Source organism: Oncorhynchus mykiss, chromosome 1, assembly GCF_057628025.1.
Source record: "Oncorhynchus mykiss isolate SJ-2025 chromosome 1, ASM5762802v1, whole genome shotgun sequence".
Taxonomy (NCBI): Eukaryota; Metazoa; Chordata; class Actinopteri; order Salmoniformes; family Salmonidae; genus Oncorhynchus; species Oncorhynchus mykiss.
Genome location: NC_143022.1, coordinates 8,943,299 through 8,959,674, shown reverse-complemented (window position 1 = coordinate 8,959,674; position 16,376 = coordinate 8,943,299). Strand labels below are relative to the sequence as shown.

The 16,376-nt window shown below is 43.3% G+C and overlaps 1 protein-coding gene and 1 long non-coding RNA gene across 2 annotated transcripts; both read right to left on the bottom strand.

Moving 5' to 3' along the window:
- Nucleotides 1–3,252: 3,252 nt before the first annotated feature.
- Nucleotides 3,253–6,942, bottom strand: LOC149985360 (protein ANKUB1-like). Its single transcript, XM_090182565.1, has 5 exons — nucleotides 6,937–6,942; nucleotides 5,901–6,130; nucleotides 5,663–5,776; nucleotides 4,188–5,111; nucleotides 3,253–3,367 (listed from the first exon to the last, which is right to left on the bottom strand). The coding sequence occupies exons 1-5, from the start codon at nucleotides 6,940–6,942 to the stop codon at nucleotides 3,286–3,288; spliced, it is 1,356 nt and encodes a 451-aa protein (XP_090038691.1). The 3' UTR covers nucleotides 3,253–3,285.
- Nucleotides 6,943–7,064: 122 nt separating this feature from the next.
- Nucleotides 7,065–14,567, bottom strand: LOC149985359 (uncharacterized). The gene is made up of 3 exons (XR_016496470.1): nucleotides 14,541–14,567; nucleotides 11,320–11,463; nucleotides 7,065–7,822 (listed from the first exon to the last, which is right to left on the bottom strand). It is a non-coding gene; the product is annotated as an uncharacterized LOC149985359 (long non-coding RNA).
- Nucleotides 14,568–16,376: the final 1,809 nt, after the last annotated feature.

The following is a 16,376-nucleotide window of genomic DNA, read 5'->3' as shown; positions in this document are numbered from 1 at the left end:
GCATTCATTTGTTCAGATGAGAATCTAATCGTATTGGTCACATACGCCGAAAACAACTGTGAGATGCTTTATTACGAGCCCATTCCCAACAATGCAGAGTTAAAAAGTAAGAAAATATTTTCTAAATAGTAACACAATAACAATAACAAGGCTATATACAAGGAGTACCAGTACCGAGTCAATGTGCATGGGTGCGAGGTAGTTGAGGTAATACAGTATGTACATGTAGGTAAGGGTAAAAGTGACTAGGCAATCAGGATAGATAATAAACACAGTAGCAGCAGCTAGTGTGAAAGTCGGTCAGTGTCACAGTGAATGTGTGGGTAGAGTGTAGTGAGTGTGCATCGAGCCAATTCAAGAGAGTCAGTGGAAAACAATTAGAAAAATACATCAATAACAAAGGGGGTCAATGCAAATAGTGCAGGTGGCCATTTAATTAACGTTCAGCAGTCTAATGACTTGGGGGTAGAAGCTGTTCAGCAGTCTAATGGCTTGGGGGTAGAAGCTGTTCAGCAGTCTTATGGCTTGGGGGTAGAAGTTGTTCAGCAGTCTAATGACTTGGGGGTAGAAGCTGTTCAGCAGTCTAATGACTTGGGGGTAGAAGCTGTTCAGCAGTCTAATGACTTGGGGGTAGAAGCTGTTCAGCAGTCTAATGACTTGAGGGTAGAAGCTGTTCAGCAGTCTAATGACTTGGGGGTAGAAGCTGTTCAACAGTCTAATGACTTGGGGGTAGAAGCTGTTCAGCAGTCTAATGAGTTGGGGGTGGAAGCTGTTCAGCAGTCTAATGACTTGGGGGTAGAAGCTGTTCAGCAGTCTAATGACTTGGGGGTAGAAGCTGTTCAGCAGTCTAATGACTTGAGGGTGGAAGCTGTTCAGCAGTCTAATGACTTGGGGGTAGAAGCTGTTCAGCAGTCTAATGACTTGAGGGTAGAAGCTGTTCAGCAGTCTAATGACTTGGGGGTAGAAGCTGTTCAGCAGTCTAATGACTTGGGGATAGAAGCTGTTCAGCAGTCTAATGAGTTGGGGTGGAAGCTGTTCAGCAGTCTAATGACTTGGGGGTAGAAGCTGTTCAGCAGTCTAATGACTTGGGGGTAGAAGCTGTTCAGCAGTCTAATGACTTGAGGGTGGAAGCTGTTCAGCAGTCTAATGACTTGGAGGTAGAAGCTGTTCAGCAGTCTAATGACTTGGGGGTAGAAGCTGTTCAGCAGTCTAATGACTTGGGGGTAGAAGCTGTTCAGCAGTCTAATGACTTGGGGGTAGAAGCTGTTCAGCAGTCTAATGACTTGAGGGTGGAAGCTGTTCAGCAGTCTAATGACTTGGAGGTAGAAGCTGTTCAGCAGTCTAATGACTTGGGGGTAGAAGCTGTTCAGCAGTCTAATGACTTGGGGGTAGAAGCTGTTCAGCAGTCTAATGACTTGGGGGTAGAAGCTGTTAAGGAGCCTTTTGTCCCAGACTTGGTGCTCTCGTATCGCTTGCCGTGTGGTAGCAGAGTGAACAGTCTATGACTTGGGTGGTTGGAGCCTTTTGCCAATCATTTACATACCACTTGCTTTATTTTTATTTGATTTGATGTCATATTGTAAACGTATGTATCTGTTTTGCTGAAAATATGATTTTGAAAACTATGAATGTCTACAAGTGCTTCATAAAACAGTTATATTTATTTTTGTATTTTCAAAAGACAGCAAATAGCCAATCAAGTATCAACATAAGTGTAATGAAAGACATATTTAATTTTCAGTGAATAATTGTCTTGTCCAGTGAGCAACTCAATGACATCGATTCAATGACATCATTAGATCACCTCCAAGAAGCATCTTCAACGTTCACCTGACATCCCATTGGATAAGACACATACACTAACCAAGTGTTTCTTACCTGTCAAGAAGGTTGAGATCAGAAGCTTCTTCAATACCCCAGAAATGGAAAGGCTTTGAGACAAAGACAATCAACTGTCCAGATAATGCACATACACTAACCCGGATGTTCTACTTGCCCCACTGAGTTACAGTAAAGTTATCATTTATGCATGGGTCCACGATCCACTCATAGCTCTCACAGCTATCTGACAGTTCTCAGAATACTAAGGAAGAAGTGTGTGATATTGGATTTGGTATCCTTCCCACTCCTAAGTGATTGGGAGTCCCATATTGTGCCGCATAATTGGCCCAGCGTCGTCCAGGTTTGGCCATCATTGTAAATAAGAATTTGTTCTTAACTGACTTGTCTAGTGAAATAAAGGTTAAATAAAAATAAACTATTTAAGCTGTCTGCTATATTGCTGTGTAAATCCACACACTGCAGGGGAATGATGACACATGCTGTGCTAACACATCGTCACAGTAGTTGTCAGTTTTGTAACGTAAATAAAGAGTTTGTCAAATACTCTGTGAAATACAGTATGTATTATTTTCACACTGCACAGACTCATATGAGCAATAATGATCCACATCTTAATAAAATAGTTTTAAGGCAGGGGGTTGGAGCCTCAATTAGACCCATGTCAAACACTTACAATTACGTACAGTACAACCACATTCAGTACAATCACATACAGCACAACCACATAGTCACATTCAGTACAATCACATACAGCACAACCACATAGTCACATTCAGTACAATCACATAGTCACATTCAGTACAACCCCATTCAGTACAACCACATAGTCACATTCAGTACAATCACATAGTCACATTCAGTACAACCCCATTCAGCACAACCACATAGTCACATTCAGTACAGTCACATACAGCACAACCACATAGTCACATTCAGTACAATCACATACAGCACAACCACATAGTCACATTCAGTACAATCACATACAGCACAACCACATAGTCACATTCAGTACAATCACATACAGCACAACCACATAGTCACATTCAGTACAGTCACATACAGCACAACCACATAGTCACATTCAGTCAACTGAATGATTCTAGAATAATAATAATTCCATTCACATTTGGCTACTACAAATAGCCAGTGAAATATGATACATTTTTTGTTACTTGAGAGGAATGACTGAGAATCCACTGCCTGCCGTTGTAAACTTTCTGCACACAAATCAAACACAGTACTGACTATATCTATAAGCCTCATCCAAAGGAACGAAATTCTAAGTCGTCCGCATTGTTTCAGGCATCATCCGTTCCAAAGTCTCATCTTGTTCACTGTTAAAAAATAAAAACTCAAATAAGAGTTCCTTTTTGGACAATTCCAGGTTGTCCCTCCTTGTTTCAGTGTGTTTAATCTGCCTAATGACCAGGATCCTGGTGTCTACCCAATGTGCTGAGCACTCCTCCTGGACAGAGTCCGCGCTACATTCAGCTGCTGCAACCATGGTCTCTGTGTGAAGGCACTGTTAGAGAGTCAATCAACCAGAACAAGGTTAGGAGACCAAATCTGTGTCCTAGCATTGTGAAATACTGTATATGTAATGGCTTCAATACATTAATGAAGCGCCCTTACATTCTATCCTCTCCCCATACTGAAACAACTTGTTAGGGTGAACCAATAAGACTGACACTATATACCTTCTAAGCATGATGGTTGGCTCATGATTTGTTTCAGGACTTGTTAGGGTAAACCTATAACAGCTTCTAACCCCAAGTCATAAGACTGCTGAACAATTAATCAAATGGCCACTGGACAAGTTCAACTGTTTTATTATTTGTTACTTTAGTTTATTGGGTAAATATTCTCTTAACTCTTCTTGAACTGCACTGTTTGTTAAGGGCTTGTAAAGTAAACATTTCACGGAAAGATCTACACTTGTTGTATTCAGTGCATGTGACAAATAAAGTTTGATTTGATTTGACTATGTACCTTCTAAGCATGATGGTTGGCTCATGATTTGTTTGTACTGAAATCTATTCAGGGAGGATAAGGGTATATCATAGGCAGTGATGTAGTGGTAAAACCATTGACTGGTAAATGCTGATTGCCGTTCAGGATTAAAGAAGTAACGCTCCCTCTACTTTCAATGCATCTTCCACAAAAGGTGGGTAAATGCTTGAACAAAATAAAATAAAAAGTGTGTAAACAGCTTTTACATGTGTCCCCCCCCCCCACCACCACTGATTATAGGAGGCTTCTTCTGACAGTATTCACACCTTTCATAAGAAACCTCCAGAGAAATATTCATATTCACCGTAGCTGTCATTTAAACTTTGACTAACCTGGCCAAGGCCAAACAGTATATGGCGTTTTCTCTGGGTGTGAGGTCGCAGTGGAGAGAAAAGGCCTCCAGTGAGGTGGTGAGGATCTGGGCGGAGTTTGGTGAGGCAAACACAGGTCTGAGATTGGTGTCTCTGGAAATGGGCGGGAGCGGGACTCTGCTCCTCCATTGGTTGCTGTTCTGATCCCCACTCTCATCCTCCTCACATCCCTTCCCTCCACATCCCCTCTTCTTCTCTCTTTCATCCCTCGTGGCCACAGGGTGTTGCTTCGGTAGTTGAAGAGGTTTATCCTGGGATGCCAGGGCGCGGAGCGGGCAGGTTACATGAGATGGGCAGTTGATGGAGGTCAAACGTCGAGAGGCTGTGGACATCACCCTGATACCTGCCTTGGCCTCACTCCTCCTGGGCTTGGAGGACATCTTGGGGAGGGTGAAGCCGTCCACCAGGACCGTGTCGCCCACCCTGGTCCTGAACGGAGCCCTGTTGAGGCCCATGCAGTGCCTGGATGCTGCCCTCCTCTGCTCCAGCCTCACCCAGCCCTTTATCTGGAGGTATGTCCGCATGGGCAGGGCCATACCTGGGAGGACCACCACAGAGCACAGCTTGGTGGCCAGGTGACTCACACGCTCCCTGTGGCCGTACTGAAGGGCGATCCTCAGGGGGTCATGACCCTGGGGATCCTGACAGGCAAGGGTCAGAACGCTGCTGGCGATACAGAGTTTGAGGATGGTGAGCTGGCCTCGCTCGATGGAGGCGACAGCGGGACACTTGGCGACGTCGGGGTGGGCCGTCTGGTGGCACCACTCACGGTAAGGGTGAACCCCCACCGGCTCAATGACACGGACCCCCCTCTCCAGCAGCCAGCCGGCCAGGTCCAGGTGGCCCAGAGAAGCAGCGATGTAGAGTGCCACCCGGAGCTGGAACCTGGAATAATACAGAATCAATGTATTTATAACACGTTTCAAGTTTTTTTTGTCAAGTTCACAAGATACAGTGGGTTATAAAACAGTACAGTAAAATGCTTACTTGCAAGCTCTTTCCCACAATGCAGTATTAAATATCAGGGTAAGAGAACAAACATATGAAGGAAAAAAACAAGAGAATATAAGCTATATACTGGGTCAGTACTATCATTATAAGCTATATACAGGGTCAGTACTATCATTGTAAGCTATCATACTATCATTGTAAGCTAAATACAGGGTCAGTACCATTATTGTAAGCTATATACAGGGTCAGTACTATCATTATAAGCTATCATACTATCATTGTAAGCTAAATACAGGGTCAGTACCATTATTGTAAGCTATATACAGGGTCAGTACTATCATTGTAAGCTATATACAGGGTCAGTACTATCATTGTAAGCTATATACAGGGTCAGTACTATCATTGTAAGCTATATAAAGGTTCAGTACCATCACTGTTGATAGTAAGTCTATCATACAGTTCAGTGTGTAGATGTGTATTCTGACCTCATCACAGGTCTCTCCCTAGACAGGTGTCGTTGGACGGTCAGTCTGTGTCCCAGGAAGCAGCCTCTGAGGAACTCCGCCACCCATCCCAGGTGTCCAACCGTAGAGTAGCCCCTGGGAGACAGAGACACATGCAGGTTGTCCTCCTGGTTTCCATGAACCAAGAATGTGTTCCATACAGTCCATTTGTCTCTATGTTACATCCATAAGGTGTTGAGCCAGAGGACCATTGATCTACTGCACAAGGAAGGCCATACCCAGGTGAATGGCGTAGTCGTGCAGCCGGTTGCAGTCGTAGAGTTGCAGGCCGGTGGGAGAGCTCAGTCTGAAGGAGCTGACGGGAAGCCCACACTGCTGGGACACCAGGGTCATGAGCCTGGCCACAGACGTACTCAGGAGAAACACAGTGCCCAAGACTGAGAGGGTCTCCCCCGTCACGGCACTGAACACACGCACCACCAGCTCCCGCTGAAGTATAAGACCATGGACATACAGTAAATTCACTTGTTTTACATAAATACTTATGTTGTGTTTATACACCGAGTAAACAAAACATTATGAACACCTGTTCTTTCCATGACAAAGACTGACCAGGTGAATCCAGGTGAAAGCTATGATCCCTTAATGATGTCACTTGTTAAATCCACTTCAGTGTAGATGAAGGGGAGCAGACAGGTTAAAGAAGGATTTTTAAGCCTTGAGACAATTGAGGCATAGATTGTGTATGTGTGCCATTCAGAGGGTGAATGGGCAAGACAAAATATTTAAGTGCCTTTGAACGGGGTAGTAGTTGCCAGGTGCACCGGTTTGTGTCAAGACCTGCAATGCTGCTGGGGTTTTTCACACTCAACAGTTTCCTGTGTGTATCATGAATGGTCCACCACCCAAAGAACATCCAGCCAACTTGGCACAACTGTTGGAAGCATTGGAGTCAACATGGGCCAGCATCCCTGGGGAACGCTTTCAAACACCTTGTAGAGTCCATGCCCCAACAAATTGAGGCTGTTCTGATGGCAAAAGGTGGGGTGCAACTCAATATTAGGAAGGTGTTTCTAATGTTTGGTACACTCAGTATATATAAGTTAGGAGTCATATAATTACAGGGGTAAGATGAAGTGGCTCCTTTGCACTAATCTTAGGTCTGGTTTGTGTTTTTACTGCTAATGGTAAAGGTTAGGATTTGGTGAGAGTAAACTGATCCTAGATCTGTGCCCAAGGGCAATTTCTATCCAGAGACAAATCAAAGGTCCATGCTATTTAAACTTATAATATACCACCATCTCGTGGCACAAATTTGTAACAACATTTTCTAATTCATGTGCTGTACTGAGTTTTGTTCTATCACATTGAACACTAATCTGGGTGCAGATTAAATTGAACACTAATCTGGGTGAAAATTAAATTGAAGACTAATCTGGGTGCAGATTAAATTGAAGACTAATCTGGGTGCAGATTAAATTGAAGACTAATCTGGGTGCAGATTAAATTGTTAACTGAAATATTATGAATATCAAATCAAATCAAATCAAATGTATTTATATAGCCCTTCGTACATCAGCTGATATCTCAAAGTGCTGTACAGAAACCCAGCCTAAAACCCCAAACAGCAAGCAATGCAGGTGTAGAAGCACGGTGGCTAGGAAAAACTCCCTAGAAAGGCCAAAACCTAGGAAGAAACCTAGAGAGGAACCAGGCTATGTGGGGTGGCCAGTCCTCTTCTGGCTGTGCCGGGTGGAGATTATAACAAAACATGGTCAAGATGTTCAAATGTTCATAAATGACCAGCATGGTCGAATAATAATAAGGCAGAATAGTTGAAACTGGAGCAGCAGCACAGTCAGGTGGACTGGGGACAGCAAGGAGTCATCATGTCAGGTATTCCTGGGGCATGGTCCTAGGGCTCAGGTCCTCCGAGAGAGAGAAAGAAAGAGAGAATTAGAGAGAGCATATGTGGGATGGCCAGTCCTCTTCTGGCTGTGCCGGGTGGAGATTATAACAGAACATGGCCAAGATGTTCAAATGTTCATAAATGACCAGCATGGTCGAATAATAATAAGGCAGAATAGTTGAAACTGGAGCAGCAGCACAGCCAGGTGGACTGGGGACAGCAAGGAGTCATCATGTCAGGTAGTCCTGGGGCATGGTCCTAGGGCTCAGGTCCTCCGAGAGAGAGAAAGAGAGAAGGAGAGAATTAGAGAACGCACACTTAGATTCACACAGGACACCGAATAGGACAGGAGAAGTACTCCAGATATAACAAACTGACCCTAGCCCCCCGACACATAAACTACTGCAGCATAAATACTGGAGGCTGAGACAGGAGGGGTCAGGAGACACTGTGGCCCATTCCGAGGACACCCCCGGACAGGGCCAAACAGGAAGGATATAACCCCACCCACTTTGCCAAAGCACAGCCCCCACACCACTAGAGGGATATCTTCAACCACCAACTTACCATCCTGAGACAAGGCTGAGTATAGCCCACAAAGACCTCCGCCACGGCACAACCCAAGGGGTCAGTGACTCAACCCACTCAGGTGACGCACCCCCTCCAGGGACGGCATGAGAGAGCCCCAGTTAAGCCAGTGACTCAGCCCCTGTAATAGGGTTAGAGGCAGAGAATCCCAGTGGAAAGAGGGGAACCGGCCAGGCAGAGACAGCAAGGGCGGTTCGTTGCTCCAGAGCCTTTCCGTTCACCCTCCCACTCCTGGGCCAGACTACACTCAATCATATGACCCACTGAAGAGATGAGTCTTCAGTAGAGACTTAAAGGTTGAGACCGAGTTTGCGTCTCTGACATGGGTAGGCAGACCGTTCCATAAAAATGGAGCTCTATAGGAGAAAGCCCTGCCTCCAGCTGTTTGCTTAAAAATTCTAGGGACAATTAGGAGGCCTGCGTCTTGTGACCGTAGCGTACGTGTAGGTATGTACGGCAGGACCAAATCAGAGAGATAGGTAGGAGCAAGCCCATGTAATGCTTTGTAGGTTAGCAGTAAAACCTTGAAATCAGCCCTTGCTTTGACAGGAAGCCAGTGTAGAGAGGCTAGCACTGGAGTAATATGATCACATTTTTATTTTTTTTTGGTTCTAGTCAGGATTCTAGCAGCCGTATTTAGCACTAACTGAAGTTTATTTAGTGCTTTATCCGGGTAGCCGGAAAGTAGAGCATTGCAGTAGTCTAACCTAGAAGTGACAAAAGCATGGATTAATTTTTCTGCATCATTTTTGGACAGAAAGTTTCTGATTTTTGCAATGTTACGTAGATGGAAAAAAGCTGTCCTTGAAATGGTCTTGATATGTTCTTCAAAAGAGAGATCAGGGTCCAGAGTAACGCCGAGGTCCTTCACAGTTTTATTTGAGACGACTGTACAACCATTAAGATTAATTGTCAGATTCAACAGAAGATCTCTTTGTCTCTTGGGACCTAGAACAAGCATCTCTGTTTTGTCCGAGTTTAAAAGTAGAAAGTTTGCAGCCATCCACTTCCTTATGTCTGAAACACATTCTTCTAGCAAGGGCAATTTTGGGGCTTCACCATGTTTAATTGAAATGTACAGCTGTGTGTCATCTGCATAGCAGTGAAAGTTAACATTATGTTTTCGAATAACATCCCCAAGAGGTAAAATATATAGTGAAAACAATAGTGGTCCTAAAACGGAACCTTGATGAACACCGAAATGTACAGTTGATTTGTCAGAGGACAAACCATTCACAGAGACAAACTGATATCTTTCCAACAGATAAGATCTAAACCAGGCCAGAACTTGTCCGTGTAGACCAATTTGGGTTTCCAATCTCTCCAAAAGAATGTGGTGATCGATGGTATCAAAAGCAGCACTAAGGTCTAGGAGCACGAGGACAGATGCAGAGCCTCGGTCCGATGCCATTAAAATGTCATTTACCACCTTCACAAGTGCCGTCTCAGTGCTATGATGGGGTCTAAAACCAGACTGAAGCATTTCGTATACATTGTTTGTCTTCAGGAAGGCAGTGAGTTGTTGCGCAACAGACTTTTCTAAAATGTTTGAGAGGAATGGAAGATTCGATATAGGCCGATAGTTTTTTATATTTTCTGGGTCAAGAATATATAAATATATGAATATGTATTTCAATGAACCCAAAGGGCCTCTTCTTCTCCTACTATACGGCCTGCTGTGCTCTACTGTACTCTGCTGTACTCTGCTGTACTCTACTGTACTCTGCTGTGCTCTGTCTGCTGAACTCTGCTGTGCTCTACTCTACTCTACTGCACTCTGTCTGCTGTACTCTGCTGTGCTCTACTGTACTCTACTGTACTCTGTCTGCTGTACTCTGCTGTGCTCTACTGTACTCTGCTGTACTCTGTCTGCTGTACTCTGCTGTACTCTGCTGTGCTCTACTGTACTCTACTGTACTCTGCTGTGCTCTACTGTACTTTACTGTAGTCTGCTGTGCTCTACTGTACTATACACCACTGGGTATACAGACTCTTCAGATACTGTTAGCGAACACCAGACTGAGGTCGAGGCGATTACATGGGGAAAAGGTTTATGACTGTAAGGGTGTTTGGTACAAAGGCAACACTACATCGGGCCACATTTCAGCTCTATCCCAGGTCAACCATACAATACTATAGATTTCCACTCTAGTCAACCAGCAAGAAGGAGAGACAGACAGAAGGTCTGGCTTTGACTATGTCAATGATGGGATGTGTAAGTAAGGAGTAAGGAACACAAATAAACATTATTCTGATGGTTAAATTTGTACTTAGATACATAACCACTCTCCTCTGTTAGCAAATCTTCCACAGAACTTTGTGGAACAGAGTGAGTTCTGTCCCTGTCTGGCTCTGGACATGTACCCAGGGACCTCTGTACAACAACACTTCACACTCACGAAGCAGTGTTCTTACTAATCAATCACTCTACCATAACCATGGTCTCGGTATAAAGCAGTGTCCTTACTAACCAAATACTCTACCATAACCATGGTCTTGGTTGAGCAAGGGCAATATTACTTTAAGTCTCAAGCAGGGTGACCTCAACATACTATATATCGCCATACTATATACCACCACACTATACAGTGGGGCAAAAAAGTATTTAGTCAGCCACCAATTGTGCAAGTTCTCCCACTTAAAAAGATGAGAGAGGCCTGTAATTTTCATCATAGGTACACTTCAACTATGACAGACAAAATGAGAAAGAAAAAAAATCCAGAAAAATCACATTGTAGGATTTTTAATGAATTTATTTGCAAATTATGGTGGAAAATAAGTATTTGGTCACCTACAAACAAGCAACATTTCTGGCTCTCACAGACCTGTAACTTCTTCTTTAAGAGGCTCCTCTGTCCTCCACTCGTTACCTGTATTAATGGCACCTGTTTGAATGAACTAAATCACCTAATCATACCTAATCATACTATATAATCATACTATATAATCATACTATATAACCATACTATATATTACCACACTCTATATCACCATAATATATATAATCATACTATATAACCATACTATTTAACCATACTATATAACCAATACTATATATTACCACACTATATCTGAAACACTTTATGCTAATGATAGTATGAAGCTGTTTCAAGCAATAGCCAGCTCACTTTGATATGCATTTTCAAGATCGGGTAGAAACAGCTAGGTGTTCGGCTGGTACCTTCAGCAGGCAGCAGATGGCACTGCTAGGGGTGATGCCAACGTCTGTCAGGACCCAGCTGTCCCGAAGGATGGCACCAGCATAGCTCAGCTCCAGGAAGTACCTCACCTGCTTGTCGTCTGACAGTTGCACGTGGAAGTAATCCTGCCAGAGGAAGAAGATTGGAAACACAAGGAGCCGTAATTGAGTGTCCCATACAATCAGAGTGAGAGGGCTCAGCACTGATGGAGCCGTAATGGAGGGTGTCCCACACAGACACCCATTATGGAGGGTGTTCCACCCAGGCAGATGTCAATGTTTACCATACAATAATTGTAAAAGTGTCCAAATGTGTACAATTAAGAAATAAGGCCCAAGGAGGTGTGGTATATGGCCAATATACCACGGCCAAGGGCTGTTCTTAGGCACAACGCAACGTGGAGGTATATTGGCCATACCACAAACCCCCAAGGTGACTTCTTTTTTTTTCTTCTCCAATTTAGTGGTATCCAATTGGTAGTTACAGTCTTGGGAGAGGCGAGAGCCAAGAGCCGTGCGTCCTCCGAAACACAACCCAGCCAAGCCACACTGCTTCATGACACCATGCCCGCTTAACCTGGAAGCCAGCCGTGTCGACCGTGTCAGCGTGCACTGCTGCGTGCACTGCGCCTGGCCCGCCACAGGAGTCACTAGTGCGTGATGGGACAATGTTGACAAAGCACTGCTGGCGTGGCTGTCTCCTACTGTAAGTACTATCGCCCTATCACATGTCTCCTACTGTAAGTACTATCGCCCCATCACATGTCTCCTACTGTAAGTACTATCGCCCCATCACATAACCATGTCTCCTACTGTAAGTACTATCACCCCATCACATGTCTCCTACTGTAAGTACTATCGCCCCATCACATGTCTCCTACTGTAAGTACTATCGCCCCATCACATGTCTCCTACTGTAAGTACTATCGCCCCATCACATGTCTCCTACTGTAAGTACTATCGCCCCATCACATGTCTCCTACTGTAAGTACTATCGCCCCATCACATAACCATATCTCCTACTGTAGGTACTATCACCCCATCACATAACCATGTCTCCTACTGTAAGTACTATCGCCCCATCACATGTCTCCTACTGTAAGTACCATCGCCCCATCACGTCTCCTACTGTAAGTACGATCGCCCCATCACATGTCTCCTACTGTAAGTACTATCACCCCATCACATAACCATGTCTCCTATTGTAAGTACTATCACCCCATCACATAACCATGTCTCCTATTGTAAGTACTAGTCACATACTTTACTTGACACCAGCCAAATGAACAAATTGCTTCTTAGAATCATCTTCCTTTCCCATGGAGCTGTTGGCCGAGGTTGGAGAAGCCAGGAGGAAGGCATGGCCAGCCGTTGAGAAATGCTTGTTGAAGTTTTTGGTTATCATGGATTTATCTGTGGTGACTGTGTTACCTAGCCTCAATGCAGTGGGCAGCTGGGAGGGATGCAAACAGGCTCACATGAAACCCTTCATGAAGACAAGTAGCCTAGTGGTTAGAGTGTTGGACTGGTAACCGAAAGGTTGCAAGTTCAAATCCCTGAACTGAGAAGGTACAAATCTGTCATTCTGCCCCTGAACAGGCAGTTAACCCACTGTTCCTAGGCCTTTAATGAAAATAAGAATTTGTTTTTAACTGACTTGCCTTGTAAAATAAAAATTTGAAGCAGAGCTTAATTTGTAAGTTGGGAGGTGCCAGAGGGGGGCTCTGTGGTACCAGAACTCATGAGAAAAAAGATCACCTATTATAATAGAGCATTGAACGCATATCATCACATTTGGGTAGAGCAGTAGAGTAGAGCCATTTACAGTAGGTGAACACATGGGGAACATTTTTAGTAGCCTAGGGTCCGGGAAAGTGTTGGCCTTTTTAAAACCGCATTTCGTGCAATTCTACATCCTTTTACATGACTGGAGACTTTGGCATTATCTTTTTTTAATCCGCACAAATGATCGAAATGGCAGGCTACTTTGACACTGACAAACTTAGTATCTGAGATCAATAAAAACGACCTTGTCTTGAATCCATCAATAGCCTATAGGCCTAGGTTTGTGGAGAAACATATAGTAGGCTACAATATGAGGAGGAAATTAGTCCTAAAAATGCTTTCCAGTTTCACTGACTCACCCAATGATGCGCAGCTCACTCGCTGGAGATTGTCGATGCGCTCGTGTCAAAAGCCTATCTCTCCCTCTCTCTGTTTTGTAAAACAATGTTTGGGAGTTGATCAAATATTTTGGTAGTCTACAGCATAGTCTTATCTTTTCAGCAAGAGTCATTGCTTTTCAATCTGTGTTTTCCCTCGATTGTATTTGAAATATTGCAAAAGGCCTGTTTTGTCTGCCTGCTGTTTTTTCACTGACAGATTTGCCTCGCGTTCCCGACTGTAGGCTATTCTTTGTTATTGGGCTACAATCCGCAGCTAGGCTATTTAAAAAAATAAGAAGCTATTGGTCCTATGTAGCTAAATTATAGGGTTTATCATTACGTATTAGGCTATTCTGAATGATTTCATTTATTTCTGAACAGACATCAGTAATTCCGTAACTTTAGAAAATTCCTCCAGAACCCTTCATGCAGCTATGATTCTATAAGGAAACAAATGATGAAGTGCAACTCTGGAGAGATGAGGGGGCAGGATAATTGACGAAGAGGTGTAACAGTACTCTTCTTGCGTTGTGTACAATCAGTCATCGACACGGAACTCCAACATGTAGCACCAGTCATGTAGATTTATTCTGATAGGAACTGCACAAAATTGCACGTCATGCAATGCACGTCTCACCATCCAACTCTGCACTCACGCACGCTGGTTTGGTTGTTCACTGGGGGTAGTTACCAAAATAATACAATTACAATATACAATATAATATATTTAACAATGTACCTGATAGGAACGGCACAAAATTGCACGTCATGCAATGCACGTCTCACCATCCAACTCTGCACTCACGCACTGTACAAAATATATGACCCCCCCACCAGACACAGTAAGTTGCTAGCTAGTACTGGCGGGAATTCTCTACAACAAAATGTACAACAAATATTCTCCAAAAACCACTGCATCTTATGTGTGATTTTCGAATAACATTTACAAACTATTTTATATAAATTGAACATTTAAAACATCACTTGAGAGTATAAAAATCACTTTTGATGTACAGTGCTTTGCAACCAATAATTTACCGCTGGTTTGGTGCTTGTTCACTGAGACAATTTTAACTGGAACATCCCCCCTCGTAAGCAGCTACGCAACCCAGCCAATAGATTCAGTGGGCTTGTCATTCACAGTACTGATGAAAAATCAAGTACAGTTGATCTAAATGTGGATATACGAGGCCATCTAGTGGTCACCGGATTTATTTAAAAATTCATGCAAGCTATCTTTTCACTAGCATGCGATGCCATATATTTGACGAAGGTATTTATTATTCAACATGTATTGTCATTGACTGGAACAAAATATAATTGTATGAGCTATGCCTCTGTGTCCCGGCGTTGTTGTACCCCTCTACTATCTGGCTTGGTGGGGCGATCTCGTTCTGCATGCCTGCTTCACTGAGATACAATGTGTCGTCATGCATTTGTGCATGCACGCTGTTAACGGTCATATCCGTCTTGCTAGCTAATTTAGCTAGCTCATCAACCAGTATTTTATTCGCGTTTTCTGCACGATAGCACTTATTAAAGCCTTGAAACTCATGGGGACCTCACTGTTACCACGGGTCATCGAGCTAGCCCTTATTTGGCTGCAGGGTTGCATCGGTTTCCATTGGATTTGACAGCTTGTTAGGCTGGCTAGCTAGGTAGCTAATTCGCTAACGCAAACTGTTTATCACGTAGCAGCCTATGCTGACTAGCATCGCTAGCAACTAGCTAACATGGATAAAGTCTAGTCGTGGGTCCACAAAATCAAACAAATGGTACTGAACTGATGACAAAATCATGTTTCGAAATTGTTGTAGCTATTTATGTTTTTTTTGTTGTTATCGTTGCTTAATGACATTGCGAAATCATATTTTTTGTCATTTAACTACCGGGATGTATTTAATGCGGTTTCGGCATGAGAAAGGTATTAATCGCAAATTCCAGCACAAAACGGATACCGGGAAATAGAAATAAGAGAACCGGTCACGAATGCGGAGCCACGCCCTAAAATAACATGTGACCACAAGGCGTTTGTGACGCATTCATGCGTTCCAATTTTGTCATAATTGTCTGTAGGTTCTAAATTGCTTATGAGCTTGGCTGCCCTTCAGAAAGTAGCTGATTATTGTACTCTACAGCTGTATTTTCCTACAGTTACTAATAATACTAGCAACAAAACAGATTTCATTCCTTAAAATGATATTGCCAGATGGAAGAAAATTATAAGGTAGGCCTAAACTGTAATAAGATATACCTTAAAGACTGCTTGTGTTTAATCCTGAATCCAGTTGCCCCTCTTGTACTGGGATAAAACAATAGGCAAGCCATGAACCTTATGGAGGAGTGCATGTGTTTTGTAGACACACCTGGGTTCTAGACTGGCTGAGGTAAACATTTTAGGAAAGCCTGGGTTTTTAATATCGAAGTCATTCTAAGGGGTAGGTTTGACAAAGCAAATGAGTGAGTGAGTGTTTGACATGAAGACAGTGGTTAGGTTCTGCCATTGGGACTGCTCTGATGTTTCCATTCTCTCCTGGTTATGACCATAGAGCCTTGTCCCAGTCTCTAGACCTGCCTGTCTGTGTGATGGATGACCACCTGACCTCTGAAGCTGTCAATGAGATGGTAAGTTGACCTTGTCATTTCATTTTACAACATTAATCCAATAAAATGTTATAGTGATGCTATCATTGGCAATGTTGACGTACCACAACCATCTCTGTTGTGTTGCAGTTGTTTAATTGGCCCAACGTTGCCAATGCTCCTCCACTCTTTAACAGTTAATAATTATTTCAGTATGATATTTGTTGTTTATTAAGTTTGATTATTTGCAATATAATTACATTTCTACCAGGAGCAGAGCAATTCTACCAG